The sequence below is a fragment of the Chaetomium globosum genome, genomic scaffold (assembly GCF_000143365.1).
Source record: "Chaetomium globosum CBS 148.51 scaffold_2 genomic scaffold, whole genome shotgun sequence".
Classification (NCBI taxonomy): domain Eukaryota; kingdom Fungi; phylum Ascomycota; class Sordariomycetes; order Sordariales; family Chaetomiaceae; genus Chaetomium; species Chaetomium globosum.
In genome coordinates, this window is record NT_165977.1 from 1912686 (window position 1) to 1929062 (window position 16377).

The window sequence follows — 16377 nt, forward strand, 5'->3', positions numbered from 1 at the left end:
ACGAGGGAGGCAGGCGAAGTCTTTTACACAGTAACTGGACTGTGTTTTGAAACAGCCTTCAAATACCATCGGACTCGGCCTTGTCCGAGCATCCACCGAGTTAACTCCTATGTACATACACTCGTACACTAGCTACAAAGTAATCGCATTCCGTCAGGTTGGCACGGCTAGGGACCATAAAAACAGCACATTGGGCTTCCTTAGGCCTTCCTAGGTGATTGAAGAAGCTAATAGCCCTTTCCTCCAGCCCCTGGTATACTGACCCCTTTTTGGGTCTGTACCGTCATCTGGACGCCCCAATGACCCCCACTGCATCGTTTTGCACCCTTGAAGCTTCCGCTCTTGACCTGGTTCCGGCAGACATTTATGTGCAAAGGACGTATCACAATGGTGGACATCGCGAACCTCGTCTAAATCCACGTCATCCTCTCCGGTGGTGCCACAATCCCGCACCGGACACTAATCTTGTACACAGTAACTCTTGGCCGGCCAAACCAATAAAAACACGCAAAGCTTCCATCTCGCCGCCTGGAGAACGAGAACCTGAAAGCAGTTATTCCACGTTTGCTCTCAGCCCCCAGCACGTCGGCCTCTTTGACTCTTATGCCTAACCTGGAGTTTCCGGCGCCAAGCCGACGACGCAGTGAAGCAAGAGCGAAAAACCGCCTGCGGCACAGCAAGGCGCCATCGCCGCTTGAACGCCGCTAGTAAGTTAGCTGGCGGACGGGAACGGAGGCTGTTTTGAAGATGGGTTGTGATCAGCGAGTTTGGATCTCCGATCTGAGCCCCACAGCGTTCCTGCTGGTGGGCCAATCTTTGGCTGTCAGCTTCTGTGTGGGAGTTGGTCGCACATCGATCAATGCGCCGTTTCCAGCTTTGAAGGATTGATTCTAACTCGATGGAACTTCGCAGGCAGTTCAGCTAGCTTCGTTTTCTTGTCTTTTTGTTTTTCTCCTCCTATTCGTTGAATGTGAGTCAGCGACTTGGTTGTTGGCTTCTCCCACCAGGGGTCCTCTGGACGGAGCACCTGCATGCACAAATCCAGATCCCGCGAACCAGACTTTCTATCCGAGTGAATGCATAGTACCAATAGCAATTTAACTCTCCTGACCTGCAGCAAAAGCATCAAGTCCGGACGCGTCCATCAGCGGGGACGGGCGATCCTTGGCGATCCAGCTCGTTGCCCAGCCCGCCGGCTGGACCAACCCCTGGTTGCACCGAGACCTTCCAAGGAGTTTGCTTCGCATTTCCGGGTTGCCCTCTTTTCCTTTTTGTGAAGGCCCCGCAGTCCGCCCGGCCATCAACACAGACCGGACGGCACATTCCTCTCCAGGCATTCGTGTCTCGTTGCGGTAGGCAGGTGGCGTGCCGAGCCTCGCTCCGTTGTCGTGGCTTTTTGCTGTGCCCGCTCTGTGCTCGGGCAGCCGCCGAGGACACTGGGTCGATGGGACAGGGGGACGGAAGCCCGAAGAGGCAGGGGAGCCCGCCAACAAGAGAGCCCGTTCTTCTCACCAATGGGCCCTGTCCCTCTCGCCGGTAGCGCTTTTCTCGCTCCCCACTCCCCGTCTCAATAGTGCCAGTGCAACTCTGGGCCAAGGAAATAAAAATAATTCCTGACCAACCGACTCCTTCTTCCCTCCTAATCCTGAGAGATTGTGTTCATCCCCGTCGCCGCCTTGTTCCTCCCCATTGCTATCGCCTCGGTACGCCTTTCTTCTCTAGACATCGCGACTTTTGTGTCGCCTCGGCCGTTTGCTTGTCTCTACAAGCCGGCTCCGCTTTCTCGTCTGCTTGTCGCACTGGGCCCTGTCCCTCCGTCCGACCCGTCGCACCTTAATACACAACCGCTGCGTTCCGGCCGATTTCCCACAGCGCTTGGATTCACTCTCCATAGCCGCCTGGTTTTGCCCCGTTATTTTGTGCATCGTTACCTCGGTTTTTCTTCGAGGCGACCGCAGCGAGGCTGTCACCAGAAACGTGCGCCGATTTCTGGCTTCCGCCTCCGACTTTCGGTTCAACTTCCCGAACCGGGCCGTTGCCCTCGGTCCATCCGGTTGGCCCCTTGACTCGTAAGTACCATGCTCGGCATCTTTCCCAGTGGGCAGCGAACCCTGGGCGCAAACCGGTTCGGCCATTCTTCCGTGAATAACCCCCCCGGAATATTTTTCTGTTGGTTTCCTCCTCGATCCTGTTTCTTAAGCTTGGGCCCATTACTGGTTTGTGAAATGTTAATCCATTCAATTCCTGTCTCGTCCCGTGGCAGGCTGACCCCACTTTCCTGTTGGCCCCTGGACCCTTAATTCCTCATCCGAATCACCATTCCGCGGCAGCGCAGCTAACCCAAGTTTTGCATGCACAGGTAGAACAGAACAGCCTCTTTTGGAAAGAACGCGACCAACAGCCCATACACGTCCTAACGCTTCAATTGTGCCCAGGGGTGTCTCGCCTGGCGACATAGAAGACGAAAGACACCATCTGCGCCGCCCCCCCCCCCCCGACAACCAATCGGTTGGCAGGCTCTTCAATTAATTATCCCCGGAGGAGCCTGGGCTACCCGCCGTCTACATGCCTCGGTTTTCAGTGTGGTTCGCGAGGCGGAAGTCGACCGCCGACAATCTAGAAAATGCCGCGGGGACGGGCCCCTCATTCCGCGTTCTGGAACGGACCGAGGTGGGTGGAGCCAAGTCTTTGGACGGGGGTGCGAAACTTACGACAATGACCCATTTCGCTACACAAGCCGACCAGGTCCGACGTGACAGTTGATGACAATATATTTGCCCGACCTCAAGCCAAACCGGTATGTGCTAGGCAACCTTTAGGCGTGGCCGTACGTGGCATTCTTTTGCTGATTATCCATAGAGGGAGCGGCTCCTCGAACACCAATACAAATTTGACGGATAATTCGTCGCGGCATAGTAATGTTTCGACCACCCCCCTCAACCGCTGACACCGGGGGCTCTCGATGAATGGCGCCGGTGCGCAAAGAAAAACTACCAACTGAACATCCCGGTGCCTCCGATTCCGAAATCCTCCTCGGCTGGGTTTCTGAAGGGCTGCCGGGCGCACGTTTTCTTTTGGTGGGCAAAAAAAGCACCTACCCGCACCACCCACGATAGAGGAGTCGCCGCCACCGAGCCCTATTGGCGCGGGTGTGAGAACGCCTGCAAACGGACGCCCTAGAGCGCCCACTGCGTCGACCTCTACCACGGTGACGCCTCCTAAGGTTGGCATGAAGGACTTTAGTCTGGACCTCGGCGGTGATTTTAGCAAGATGTTGCTAGGGAACGACAAACGAGCCAGTGTCGCCACGGCAAGAAACGACCAGTACTCGGGGCAGATGCCCGCTCCTCGATCCCTCACAGCGGCTCGACCGATTCAACCGACACCAATTCAGATCGACACAACGACCAAAGTCGACCCCCCTGCGCACTCATGGAGCAGCCAGCATTCTGACGACCAATTGATTGCCCCGACTAGCCCTTCTCCGTCGCCCGCGATTAAGAATCACACTGCGCCTCCGGTCCCGCGCCACACATCGCCCACTTTTGAACGCCAAAGGCCAGGAACTTCACCAGAAGTGGGATCAAGGCGACCCATGCTCGCGGCCCAAAGAGTCAACTCGGAGGACGATGGCGAGGACGAGGAAGCCAAACTGCTGAAGGATTCGTTGTCTACCGTGTCCATGTTCATGACCCGCCCAGGTAACTCGACCTCGCCGTCGATTCCTGGATACCGCCGGGGGGAACACAACCTGGAAGGAGAAGGTGACAGTCTTTTCGACTCGAAGCCCGCATACTCGTCCAAGTACGGCAGCCGTTATTCCGTTGTTGAAGAACAGGATAGCCCTCCCGAGACCCACAAAGTTATGACTCCCGCCGAGTTTGAGCGGTATCGGAAGGACAAGGAACGCCAAGACAGGGAACGGGAGATAATGGGTGCACCTGGGGGCAAGGCCGGCGAGGACGACGAGGACGACTATCATGAAGACGAAGAGGACGATGCGGAGAAGGCGAAACAGCAGGCAAAACAAAGACGGAAGCAGGAGGCTCACATGTCGGTGTACCGACAACAGATGATGAAGGTGACTGGGGAAGCCGCCGGCAGCCTACCATCTTCCCGACACAGTTTGCAGATGTCCTTTAGCACCCCGAACCTGCCAAACGCGGGCCCGGCGGCTATCGCAACCGAGAATTCCGACGAAGACGAGGAAATCCCCTTGGCAATCCTTGCCGCACATGGCTTCCCGGCCAAGAACCGCCCGCCTAATCGCTTGAGTACCATGGGGTCGAATCCTAACTTGCGGGCTTCCCAGCAACCGAGCTACCAGCGGCCAATGTCAGTGGTTGGTGATGTGCAGGGGGCAGGAAACCCGCGTCTTCCTGCTTTTGCGAGGAACCTCCCTAAAGACCCCTTCGTCGGCGCTGGACTTGTCCGCAACTCTGTTCGAGAGAGCATGGCCCTAGGCGGTGGTGCTCCCGCCGTAGGGCAGCCGAGCCCGCCAGTCCCTCCCGGCGGCCTCATCGGTGTGATTGCGAACGAGGAGCGGAACCGCGCGATGAGGAGAGGTAGCCCGCTTATGGATGGCCCCAACCCCATGCCCGGAGGAGCCGGTCTTGACCCTGTCGCCGGCATTCCTTCCCACATGATGTACCCGGCCAACCCGAGCCCGCCGGTACTCACGCCAGGCGATCAGGCACAAATCCACATGACTCAACAAATGCAGCAGTTCATGCAGATGCAAATGCAATTCATGCAGATGGTGGCTGGCCAAAATGGCAATCCTGCCATGGCCGGCGGGCCTCTAACATCGCCGTCGGTGGGGAACCTCAGCACCATGGGTGGCCTCAACCCCGGGTTCATGGGCCCCGATACGCGACACTCGTTCATGGGTAACGACTCGATGCTTGAGTCGCCGTTCGGTCGGGGTGAGGCGCAAATGCGCACCATGAGCATGGTCCAGCCGAGTTCCGCGTCATGGATCCAACCGACGCAGCCTGCCGGGTTTGCGCCTTCGATTCGCTTCCAAAGTGGAGGTTATGCCCCGTCTATCGCTCCCTCGGAACGCAGCAACATTGGCCTTCCGGGTCGGTACCGTCCGGTCTCGCACGTGCCGGTAGCGCCCACAGCGAGCCATCTGCGGAAATCTTCAACCATGTCCGGTGCTATCATGCAGCCCAGCATCTCGGTAACGCGGTCTGGCAGTGCGTCGGACGACGATGACGAAGAAGGGTGGGAGGCCATGAAAGCTAAACGTGAAAAGAAGAAATCACTGTGGAGGGCCAAGAAGTCTGTTGGGGACGATATTGGCGCATTCATTAACTAAACGAGGCTTGGAATTAGTGAAACGAGTTTTTAGATGCTTGGCGATGGGGATGAACTGTCGGGGATGAAAGTTTTTGGGGCTTGTATAATGGCATACGTTGAATAGGCCGAGACATGGCGCTTGCATTGTATCCTCTTTCGTTCTACTTACAAGGGAGTGGAATGGACGGGTTCGAAAGTCGGCAAGAGAAACTAGCTTGGGCTCGTGTCTCGCTTGGTTTGCGCGGAGGATTCATGATAGACATAGCATTTTGATGCGCTAATCTGGTAATACCAATATACAAAAAGCGACTCTTTAGACGTCTCGACTCTAAAACATGGACTCGAACGGAGCCGAGCTAAACCATACAGAAGCACGGGGAGCAAGGCGTCGCTAGTTATTCGATTGTTCCGGACGCCCAGGCCTTCCGTTTCACACCCATCTCAACAGCAGCAAGCCCCCAGTCCTCGCCGTGGTTGTGGCTCCCTTCGATGAGACCTGCGCGGGCCCTCGCCTGCTCGTCGTTTAACACGGTGAGGACACCGAATATGACGGGCACACCCGTGTCCAAGGACACACGCATCAACCCGTCTGAGACACTGCCAGAGATGTATTCAAAATGCATCGTCTCTCCCTTGATCAGTACACCAATGGCGATGATGGCGTCGAACGGTCCCGTCGAAGCCGAGGCCGCGGGTAAGGACGTTAAGTCAACTGTCGAGCTGCCTAGCAGGTCCCCTGCGGAGCCGCCGCTGCCGGCTGACGAGGACTGTACTTGCGAGGCCGCGTAGAGGCTATTGTGAAGACGACGAGAAAGTATTGTCAGTATAAAACGGTCCCATCTCATCCCAACGGCCTAAGCCTGTGGGGGGTAGGCGGCAACATCACAAGGGGAAGCCGCTTGTCGTCGCCATGGAGAGGGGAGGGTTGCAAAAGATGAGCATACCGTTGAACGGCAATTGGTAGTTCCCACGAGCCCGGAACGGTCTGAACCACGATGTTCGACTCCTTGACTCCACACTCCTCGAGCTTGGCCTTTGCGCCGGCGAGCAAGGGATTGATGATGGTGTCATTCCAGCGCGCGTGGACGATACCGATGCGCAAGTTGCTACCATCGTGGAGCTGCGGGGCCGGGCCTTTGGTATGCATTTTGTTCAAGGAGTGAGAGCAAGCGTGGAGGGCAATTGAAAATTTGGCCTTCGAAAGAGATCTCTGGTGATCAGTTGAAGTATTGAGCAGCTATCGGTTTTCCTGCATGAGCATCGAGAAGTGAAATGTCAAGGCTGAGGAATTCACTCGGATGTGGAAGGAGGGGCGTATGGAGGGGCAGCCGCGGTCCCACTCTCCCTTGTTAGTGCAGTGGGGCACTTCGTAGGTGGCTGAGTCAGCTCTAGCAGGAACGGAACATCGAGACGACTTCACATACTTGTCTACCTACCTAGGTAGGTAAGTTTCGCCTTAGAACATGAAGCAAGCCCTTCGAACTTGGCTCTTCTGTTTGTTGTTTGATGTCACTTTTGGTTTCTATCCATTGTCTTCCAATCGCACTAACGGGACGAATGCCGCCGGAAGGATTGAGCCCACAGCTCTTTCCTTATCTTCCCGCCTTCTAAGAGTCGAATGTTCCTGCCTCAACTCGAAGTCACAAATGCAGCCGAGGTCGGCAGAAGCGCATCCCTGGGATGAAATTTGCCTTAGAGTTCAGTTCCGTTCCAGTTACCTATCCAACAAGATCCGTTGACATCGGCCGTTGAATTGACGCTTATGCCTTCGAGGCCCGGCTCTCGGTGCTGCGATACCCTCTTGTACCCCTTTTCCGACATACCTTTTTTATTGTCCATATTTATCAATTATGTCAATCGTACCTTTGCCTGAAGCCACTGTCCGCAACCTGGGATCCAGTCTTGTCATCACCAGCCCCGTGGTTCTACTCAAGGAGCTTGTAGACAATGCCATCGACGCCGGAGCGACGTCGATCGATGTGTTGGTGTCTCCTAACACGATTGACAAGATCGAGGTTAGGGATAATGGCCATGGCATTAGCCCTGCCGACTTTGGCTACCTAGGTTGCCCCGGCCACACAAGCAAGCTCACGTCACTGGATGAACTCGACACTCTGGGAGGGAAAACATTGGGGTTTCGCGGCGTTGCATTGGCCAGTGCCAACACCCTCGCAAATGTTTCTCTGACGACTCGAGTGCCAACCGAGCACGTTGCCGCTGCCATCTCTCTCGCGAAAAGGGGAGGAGTTGACACCCTACGGTATGTTGGCGCTCCAGTTGGCACCACTGTCCGTGTGACGAACTTGTTCTCGCATATGCCCGTGAGATCACAGGTTACCGTCAAGGAGGCACCGAGGAATTTGGCAAGAATGAACGAGCTTTTGCAGTCCTATGTACTTGCGAGACCGACAGTGAAGTTGCGATTCACAGTTCTGAAGACTCCTAACCTCTCGTGGTCTTATGCCCCAGCGGCGAATGGGGAGATTAAGGCAGCAGCAATTCAGCTTTTTGGCACAGAGCTAGCGTCTCAGTGCGTATTCAAAACTTCCCCGAGCCAGATAACTCCAGGCGGCGACAAAACTTCAAGGGATGAGAACGTCCCCGATTGCTCTCCGAAGGAAGGAACAAGGGTGATCTTCGAAGCTTTGTTGCCGAGACCCACGGCTGACCCCCAGAAAATTTCCAAGGGAGCTTTTATCTCTGTGGATGCTCGACCACTCTCGGCCTTTCGAGGAGCGGCCAAGAAACTGCTGTCCATCTTCAAGAAACGCATCGGGGACCATTTTGCATCGATCCACTCGGAGACCATTCTCAGAAATCCCTTCATCAGGTTGAATATCCGGTGTCCCCCCAGTACTTACGATGTTAACGTTGAGCCGTCCAAGGAGGATGTTATCTTCAAGGAGGAACATAATATCATTGATCAGTTCGAGTCATTTCTTTCATACGTGTACCCTGCCTCTGGTGTTGGGCAGTCACGGCCGCTACCAATAACCACCACAGGAACGAGCGTTGAAGCACCTGGAAGGAAGACCACGAATATTTCGAATTCATCTCTGTCGCTACAGGTATGGGTATTTCTAAATACGTACCGTCGATTGCTGCTGACAACCCAAGGCTACGGCTTTGTCGTGGAGGGTCGACATGTCGTCAGGTCTTGATGGCATGAGCGATGATGAGATTGGCGATCAGGCTACTGGCCACACACCACAATATACACAACAGGTGGTTGAGGCTGAAGCCCGCGAAGGGGACAATGAACAGCCTCTAAACGAGGGATTGAATCCCTGGTCTATCGCCAAACTTACCGGAAAACCCAAAAATAATGCACCCCAGGACCAAGGACCCGTGCAGGATACACGGCGGGAAACCCAACCTCAGTCAACAGAGCTTAGCACCACAGACCCCTTCAGTGTGAGCTCGCCGCCACATATGCAGGAATCAAGCTTAAGACACAGCCGGGGCCCCCAACATAGTCCTCGCGATAGGCACAGGAACCCGGAATCACAGGGCAGGCGTTTCAAAGATTTCACCGGGCACAAACAAAACAAGCCGACTGTCAACTCCACTCGCCTGTCCAACCAGCAGAACCGGCCTCGTCGTTACCACGTACTTCAAAGCCCGCCAACTTCCTCTCCGCATGACCAAGATCGCGAGCGGGTTGTTTCAAGGGACCGCCCCCGCCCGCAAAACTTAACAGGGCCGACCCGCATAATCCAGTCCCGGCTTCCATTCGACAGAAACAGTAACCGGCTAAGGCTCCGTGACCACCCCGATCTTGGTCTTGACCTAGATCAGCAGGTCTCAGAGACTACCCGGCGAGACATGCTCGCAAGGAACCCGCCAATAACTCGTCTAGTTGATGTCGAGGACGAGGACACCATGACCGGAACGTTTGTCGGGGTTGATTCGGCTGGCGGAGCCACTGTCCAACATATATCGCCTGTGTCTTTGTCATGCACTGTTGGAGGTGATGAAAGCGCAACCGAGGCCCAGCTGGCGGGAAAGCCAGATGAAAACACTTCCCAGCCGCTTCTACGAACTGATGATCCCAGGGCAAGACTCATTCAACAGCAGCGCCTTACCGCAGCGAGCGTGCGGAAAAAGCCCAAGCGGCTCAAAACTGGCCAGCTGCCCCTCGAGACAATACCCTGTGATTCCAAGACGTGTGCCCTATTGCTGGGAATGGCAGTCGATGCGAGTAGTTTGGCACAGCTGCTTACCGAAGCCTCTAGATTCGACACTTGGTTGGTTGACGGGGAGCTGAGAGGAGCTTTTGAGGACGGGACCGAGCCCAAGGACACAGCCAGGTTGATGGAGCCCTTGTTGGCACGGCTTGCTTACGGAACAACTGTCAACGCCTGAGCGACACCACTATTATGCCGCCGTGACAATCACGCGAAAAATATGTTCGGCGGATGCTTTGATGGCCTCGGGGCCCTGTTTACTCTCTCTGTCTTGTTGGGACCATCGCACACGCCGTCGTGTTGGGCATGGGGAGTGTAGATCGCTACTGAGCTCGTCGCAGACGTCCCATACGCGGACGAATTGTACCCCGGGTTGGGGGGAAATGGAAGAGGGGGGCAAAGTGAGGAACATACATAGCAAGCTGGCCAAACCTACTGACAGGACAGAACCGCTTGCTCTCTGTGGTAGGTAATCTGTTAGTTGAGTCGACACGAGCTTGCATGCAGAGGAATTCCTGCATTCAATTGGAACGGAGGGGAGCTTTCAAAGTGCACCGCAGCGATGATCTTGGTCGGTATTTTTTAAAGGTCGGGCTATTTTTGAAGCAATGACGGCTGGGATCTTGCTGCGCGTGGGTGACAAGACGTCCATTTGGTGACTGGTTTGTGTTTCGTGGCTGCGTGGATCCTCGTGTTGGACCGTGGGATCGAAGCTTCTTCAACCTCAGTCCCCACTTCAGCAAGCGGACGTCATCACACCCATTCAGCCCCAAAGAACAGTCAACAACCAGGCCTTGGTAGCCAACCAGCGCTCGAAGCGGACCGCCGTTGATCAGCAAACCCGGTGCTGCGCACAGTGGAGCATGGCAGCGACCGCCCGGCCGCCCTTCTCCATTCACCATCCATCTCCCGTCTTGGGCCTCCACTTACTTTTTTGATTTTACGAGATCGAGGCCCGCCCTCAAAACAAACGCTTGCACTCGCTTCCTCTATCGCCCTGGTTATTGAGCCCCTATCTGCGCCGTTAGTCAAGTCTGCAAACAAGGCGCTGCGGTCGGGGGAGTTTCGTCCAAGATGCACAGCTAGTCGGCCGCTGGCGCTTGTGCTGTTGCTCCATCCGCGCCCCTAGGTTCCTGCTCCCTGTAGCCCACTGTTCGCTCCCAGGTCCCGTCCCTCCTTTTGAGCCTCGAGTCAGCCGGTCGTCGACATACTTGCCATTTCCGGACTGGATCTAATCATGCCGACGGTTGATACTTTTGGCCCTCTGTCCTCCGAGTTCGAGCCCGAGCTATGTGGTGCCCACCGTAACGACCGTGCCGGCGGGCGTCGGCGACCTTCCGGGCATGTACCGCCCTGCTACCCGCCTTCGCTCTCCTCCGCGATCTGCCCGACCGGTCCCTCCACTTTTTTGTTGTCCAACAATACTGCTGAGAGAAAACGCCTTCCTCGCTCCCTGCCTCGACCATCGGTTTTCGTTGCCCTCGCCTCCCTGATCCTCGTGCTCAGCGCCCTGTTCCGTCCTGCCGCGGCCGCCGCCGTCCCCTTCGAAAACTGCCTGTCCGCGTCCTACATCAATAACATACCTACGCCGCTGCAATGGGTCCCTCAGTGGGTCGACGCCTCGTTCAACGCGACGGATCCCAAGCACACGCTCCGTGTAACCATGTGGGGAAATGTGAAGGGGGCCTTCACCGATGTTGTGCTGCCGCCGCCCGAGAGTCCGGACTGGAAGGACCCGACCAGGACCGACGGCAAGATTATAGACGAGCCTGAGCCGGACGTGCCGAACCCCAAACTCACGACCCTCCGGAGCAAGGTCAATGTCCTGACCTACGAACCTTGGAGTGACCTTACGAACTTTTGCAACACATCACTAACCAATGCCTCGTGCCCACCTGGGGCTGTCTTCGTCAAGGCCAACTCAAGGTAAGTTTTTGATTTGCTCCCGTATTGTATTTTGGCTGGGCCGGCTGGCCAATCCCTCCATCAACTTCTGATGCTGACCGGGCTCGGATGAATAGTCTACTTCCGTACGTCCTGCCATCCGTAACCATGAGCAACGACTTCTATTCGTCTTACGCCTTCTCGTCCTTTACGGCAACTTTCATCATCATATATGGAGATGCCAAAGGGACCGACATTGGGTGTGTTTCGGCTGCCGTGACGCCCGATTTGGGGGATCTGGCCTGGTTGCTCAAATTTCTGCCACTGCTCGTGTTGTTGTTTGTGGGCGTGGCCACTGTCTTTGCCGGCATCTTCAGCCCGTGGGGGGCAGCCGACATCTTCCAGTGGAGCTCCAATTACGGCCGCGATCCAGACCTTCTCCGCCTCGTTACACCCGGGTTCGGGGATTGCCTGCAGTACATCCAATTCGTCGTTCTCACGGGAGGGCTCACTCTGAATTACCCAGGCTTCTACCAACCTATCGTCAGCCAGGGGTCTTGGGCGACCTTGATGTTTAACCAGACCTTCGTGAGCAAGGAACCCGGGTGGATCAGCGTGCGGGATGGCATTTACATCACAGACGGTATATACGGTCTGCAGGATCTTGCCCAGCTGGTCGGTATGGGCAACGTCGACGACATATGGGCTGGGATGATGGTATGGTTGCTCGTTATCATCGGCTGCATGATTGTGCTCCTCCAGGCAGGCTTCTTCGCCCAGTGGCTTTATCGCTTCGTGAAGAAGATACCGGAGGAGGACCTTCGTGCCAAGAATATTCCTTTCACCCTGGGGAACGTCATCAGGATTGTTTTCAACTATTTCCTGCTGCCAATTGTAGCGTTGTCAACTTTTCAGCTGGTCGTCGCCAGCGGTTCACCGGCTTACGCAGTCACCTTGGCGGTTGTTACGTTGATTCTGATCGTCGGTTTTGCCGCTTGGTTACTTTACCTCATCGCAACCACGAAACCGAGGGCATTCTTGTTCGACGATCTCCCTACATTACTTCTCTACGGTCCGCTCTACAACACTTATTCCGATGAAGCCGCCGCCTTTACGCTAATCCCGGTCGTCCTCACGTTCGTCCGCGGCATCGCCATTGGAGCCGTTCAGCCCGCAGGGGTAGCCCAGGTGGTCCTCCTCGCCATCTGCGAGGTGATACAAATCCTGACCCTTCACGCCTTTCGACCCTTCCACTCCCCGACGTCCATGAACGCTTACCACACCCTTTTTTCCGCCCTTCGCCTCATCACGGTTCTTTTGATGGTAGCTTTCATTCCTTCACTTGGAGTGACCGATGGACCCAAAGGCTGGATTGGTTACGCTATCCTCGTCACCCATGCCGGCGTGCTCGTTCTTGGCTTCCTCCTTAACGCCGTGCAGACCATAGTTGAGGTTCTCGCCCGGATGCTTGGAGCCGGCGGAGATGACATCCGCGGACAGTCGAGGGGTGCTTTATCCAAGATTTTTGGGATGCGTCAACTATCGCGTCGCATGTCCCGACGGGAGAATGGGCCATCTAGACACAGCCAGCTATCCAGCTCGGCAATGCTTGACGCCGACGAAGTGTCCAAAACCGGATACGCTATGCCCAGTGGCCGTGTCCGGAGCGAATCGGCCGGAAGTATCGGGATGTTGATGCATCGCCGCCAGAGAAGCTCATCCGTTTTGGATAACTTGAGCCTTGATACCCCAGCCCGAAATTTCGACAGCGGTGCAAGCTCCTTCACCCCGACAACACCGGGCGAGGCGAGTACCTTCTCCTATCTGCCATCACCTAAACAAGTACTCCGACACCCCGGCCCCTTTGGTATGCAGACACCAGATCCCTATTATCGTCCACCGAGACAGCGACGCCCGACCTTGGAGGCGCCGTCTTCGCCGACTTCCAACACGGCCGGGACTTGGCAAGGCGGTGAACGGTCCCAGAAACGCTTGAGCCAGCCTGGAACCGGCATGCTTGGAGATCCTGCGGAAATCGGGGCCCAGATATCTAGAGACGTGACGCCTGCACCCTACATTGTACCTTTCGCCCCACGAGCTGACTATTCAACCCGTGAGGTGGATTTCTATTACGGGGTCAGGGGTGAGCGGCTGAATTCGGACGCGCCGAACCGTAAATTGAGGACCGGGCCGGCGGACCCGACCAGGCCGGTCCCATCCGCGACGGGGTGGTTCTGGGGCTTGTTTGGGAATAAAGCAAAGGACAAAGGGAAAGGATTTGAGGTGGTCAGGAGTTCACGGATGCCACCCGCCATGCGAGCTGCGGGCGGTAATTTTGAGGATGAGCCCCCGCCGGAAGGGATACCAGTCGCAATGGGTGTCTTGCGGAACGGACCTATCGAGTCAGATGAAGAGGACGAGCGGCAGGGGGGCAAGGTTGCAGGTCCCTCACACGTAACGTCACCGGAACGAGAGCCACTCAACAGCCGACGGAGGTCCCAGGAGGACAGCTCAGACGACCCCCCTTTAGTCCCAATCGCGTCCGAGGACGCCACCACGGCAAATACCGCCAACCTACCGAGTGAAAACCCGCAGCATAACGCGGATGGCGATCTGAAAGTCCCGGATGTTCCCCGAAAGAGCTCCAAACGGAATTCGTGGACCAGCTCTCAGAAGGGGGAATCGCACTTATTACAACCCGAGACTGATCGGCCAATGAATCTCTCTCCGTCGGCAGCAACGCCGTCCCGGCTACCGTTTGAGCGGACCCCGTCCCAGAAACGCCTATCCGGCTCGTCTGCAGGGCTCACAGACGAGTTTACCCAGGTCGACCTACAAGAACCCAACGGCGGAGCAACTGGCTACGGGTTCGTTAACCAGGGCAGTGTTAACAGAGTTGACCACGAGGTCGATCTTTTAAGCAGTTCTGCTGAGGTGGTGGACGAGAGACGATAGTTGGTGGGACGAGATGGTCCCCTTGGTCCGTCGCTCACGAGGTTTCCTCGTGGCTTCCATATCGTGTAACCTGCTGTTGGACTTGTTGAAGTAGCAGTTGCAGACCCTTTCATAAATCGGGTCGTGTTGGGTTTTTTTTTTTTTGCTTCCGTTTTTTTTTCTGGTTGTTTTAGCGACGGCGCATAAAATGGGGGTGTCAACAGGTCAGGATCGAATTGTCCTTAATTTCGGGTGGCGGAGTGGCAGATATAATGTTGTACGTACACACGCGGGATACTTAGAAGGACCAAGGCGGTAAGGGTTATATATCGGAACGGGTAATCAAGGAACGCATTCGGGGACAGTTACAGCTCGCGTACTCTGGAAATGCGGTCACTGTGCAACCACAGGTATTCTGGTCCTTTGACAATCAAGGAAGGATGGGTATTAGGTCATTCATTCGTGACTTCGTGAAGTTACTTGTCCTCAACGTGGATCACCGAGAAAGAGAAACCATACGTTTGCTGCCGGTGTCGGCAAACCGATCACAGCCCGCAAGAACGACCAAGAGAAAGGAACGAGACGCATGACAACGCGGTGACCTCTCCTACGCCAATTGGCTGCTCATAGGATCCCCAGCCCAGCCACTCCTGCGGCAACAGCACCAACTAGTCCGGCGCATGCTGCTGCCCCCGTCGGCCTCGCTGCCGCATTGCCCGAATCCGTCCCGAAGTAGAAGCCATCGGTAGAAGTGCCGGTCATGGTGCACATGCTGGGTCGAAGATCGCCGCAGGCCACGCTGGACAAGCTGTTGCCTATTGGGTGGGGGGGGTAAGCGAATTGCTCCCGGTATTCAACAGAGCGAGATAGAGAGAGGGGGGGAGAGAAAGAAGGAAAAAGCCAGAGAAAAAGTACAGAATGAGACTTACAAATACTCGTAACGGCGGCAGCGTCGACGCTGATCCCTCCCCCCGCAGTCACCGTCGTCCTCGCCGCCGCCCGGAACCACGACGGTAACGGCGTACCCAGCCCCCGAGCCATCCTGACCCGCCAGCTGCGAGGTACAGGCCGCGTGGTTTGCGTTGCATTGGCTGATGGCCGCGGAGCAGTGGCCCGGGTTGGCGAAGTAGGTGGCGACGTAGGGGAAGGAGAAGAAGACGTTCGGGACGTAGGAGGCGGCTGTGGTGGCGGCCGGGCCGGGGGGCACGAAGCTTTCTGGCGCGGTGCCGGTGCAGACGGCGCTGGGAAGAGAAGCGCAGACTTGTTAGCGCGCGGTGTCTATGCTGCGGTGGGTGACTGTGCTAGGCCAACTCACTTGGTAGGGCAGCAGGCCGGGCTATCGCTGGCGTCGAGGGCGCATCGTTGACCGTTTTGGCAGCAGACGCCGTCAAACGCAGGACCCTGGTCGGCGCAGCTGAAGAAATTGGCGAGACATCCGGACTCCTGGCGTTTTGCGACGGGGGCTGCTGTCTCGACGGGCTGGAAGGGCTGCAGGCTGGCGCAAACTACTGATGCCCATGCAAGCACCAAGAACAAACCACCTGGGTTCCGCCCGTATCGCAGTTGTTTGATCCCCATCCTCTGCCTTATTTTGGAGCCAACTGTGGGGTGGGAGCGGCTGGCGGAGGGGGTCTATCCGGGCACTGGTTGTACAGAGGTGATGGCGGACGATGATGCTTAGCAACGAGGACAGCAAGGTACCTGTTATATCCGTTATGCAGGCGGGTATGCGCGAGAAGCTTCAAGCAAATAGATTTAAGAGACGGCAGGAAGCCTGCAGCGCTGCTCCAACCGCAGGAGCAGTGTTATTTACAGGAAACAAACAAAAGCGATGCGGCGTTGGGCTGCAGCTCTGCGGCGCTGAAACACTTCTTGCGATAGCAGGACGAGCGCCTTTTTCTGGGAGCAGGGCGGTGTGCTGCGCCGGCTACGACCCGAGGAAGGCCGAGAGGTCGGACAACACAGCACCGCAACGAGTCTGGTTTGGTGGGTGATGGAAGCTTGGGAAGACACTTCCGACCAACCACAAGGCTAAAAGCATCTCGGTGATGTCATCCGATTGCTGGCC

The 16377-nt window shown here is 56.3% G+C and overlaps 6 protein-coding genes across 6 annotated transcripts; 3 read left to right on the top strand and 3 right to left on the bottom strand.

The window, feature by feature from the left end:
- Positions 1–1639: 1639 nt before the first annotated feature.
- On the bottom strand, positions 1640–2135 carry CHGG_02730 (uncharacterized protein; the record flags this gene model as incomplete). Its single annotated transcript, XM_001229245.1, has 2 exons — positions 1640–1762; positions 1833–2135. The coding sequence occupies 2 exons, from the start codon at positions 2133–2135 to the stop codon at positions 1640–1642; spliced, it is 426 nt and encodes a 141-aa protein (XP_001229246.1).
- Positions 2136–2715: 580 nt separating this feature from the next.
- On the top strand, positions 2716–5323 carry CHGG_02731 (uncharacterized protein; the record flags this gene model as incomplete). The annotated part of the gene is made up of 3 exons (XM_001229246.1): positions 2716–2745; positions 2809–2827; positions 3117–5323. The coding sequence occupies 3 exons, from the start codon at positions 2716–2718 to the stop codon at positions 5321–5323; spliced, it is 2256 nt and encodes a 751-aa protein (XP_001229247.1).
- A 376-nt stretch (positions 5324–5699) lies between these two features.
- Positions 5700–6451, bottom strand: CHGG_02732 (uncharacterized protein; the record flags this gene model as incomplete). The annotated part of the gene is made up of 2 exons (XM_001229247.1): positions 5700–6096; positions 6249–6451. The coding sequence occupies 2 exons, from the start codon at positions 6449–6451 to the stop codon at positions 5700–5702; spliced, it is 600 nt and encodes a 199-aa protein (XP_001229248.1).
- Positions 6452–7154: 703 nt separating this feature from the next.
- Positions 7155–9669, top strand: CHGG_02733 (uncharacterized protein; the record flags this gene model as incomplete). The annotated part of the gene is made up of 2 exons (XM_001229248.1): positions 7155–8372; positions 8422–9669. The coding sequence occupies 2 exons, from the start codon at positions 7155–7157 to the stop codon at positions 9667–9669; spliced, it is 2466 nt and encodes an 821-aa protein (XP_001229249.1).
- A 1059-nt stretch (positions 9670–10728) lies between these two features.
- Positions 10729–14330, top strand: CHGG_02734 (uncharacterized protein; the record flags this gene model as incomplete). The annotated part of the gene is made up of 2 exons (XM_001229249.1): positions 10729–11417; positions 11513–14330. 2 exons carry the CDS (start codon positions 10729–10731, stop codon positions 14328–14330), a joined length of 3507 nt encoding a protein of 1168 aa, XP_001229250.1.
- A 603-nt stretch (positions 14331–14933) lies between these two features.
- CHGG_02735 (uncharacterized protein) lies at positions 14934–15887 on the bottom strand (the record flags this gene model as incomplete). The annotated part of the gene is made up of 3 exons (XM_001229250.1): positions 14934–15108; positions 15239–15550; positions 15625–15887. The coding sequence occupies 3 exons, from the start codon at positions 15885–15887 to the stop codon at positions 14934–14936; spliced, it is 750 nt and encodes a 249-aa protein (XP_001229251.1).
- Positions 15888–16377: the final 490 nt, after the last annotated feature.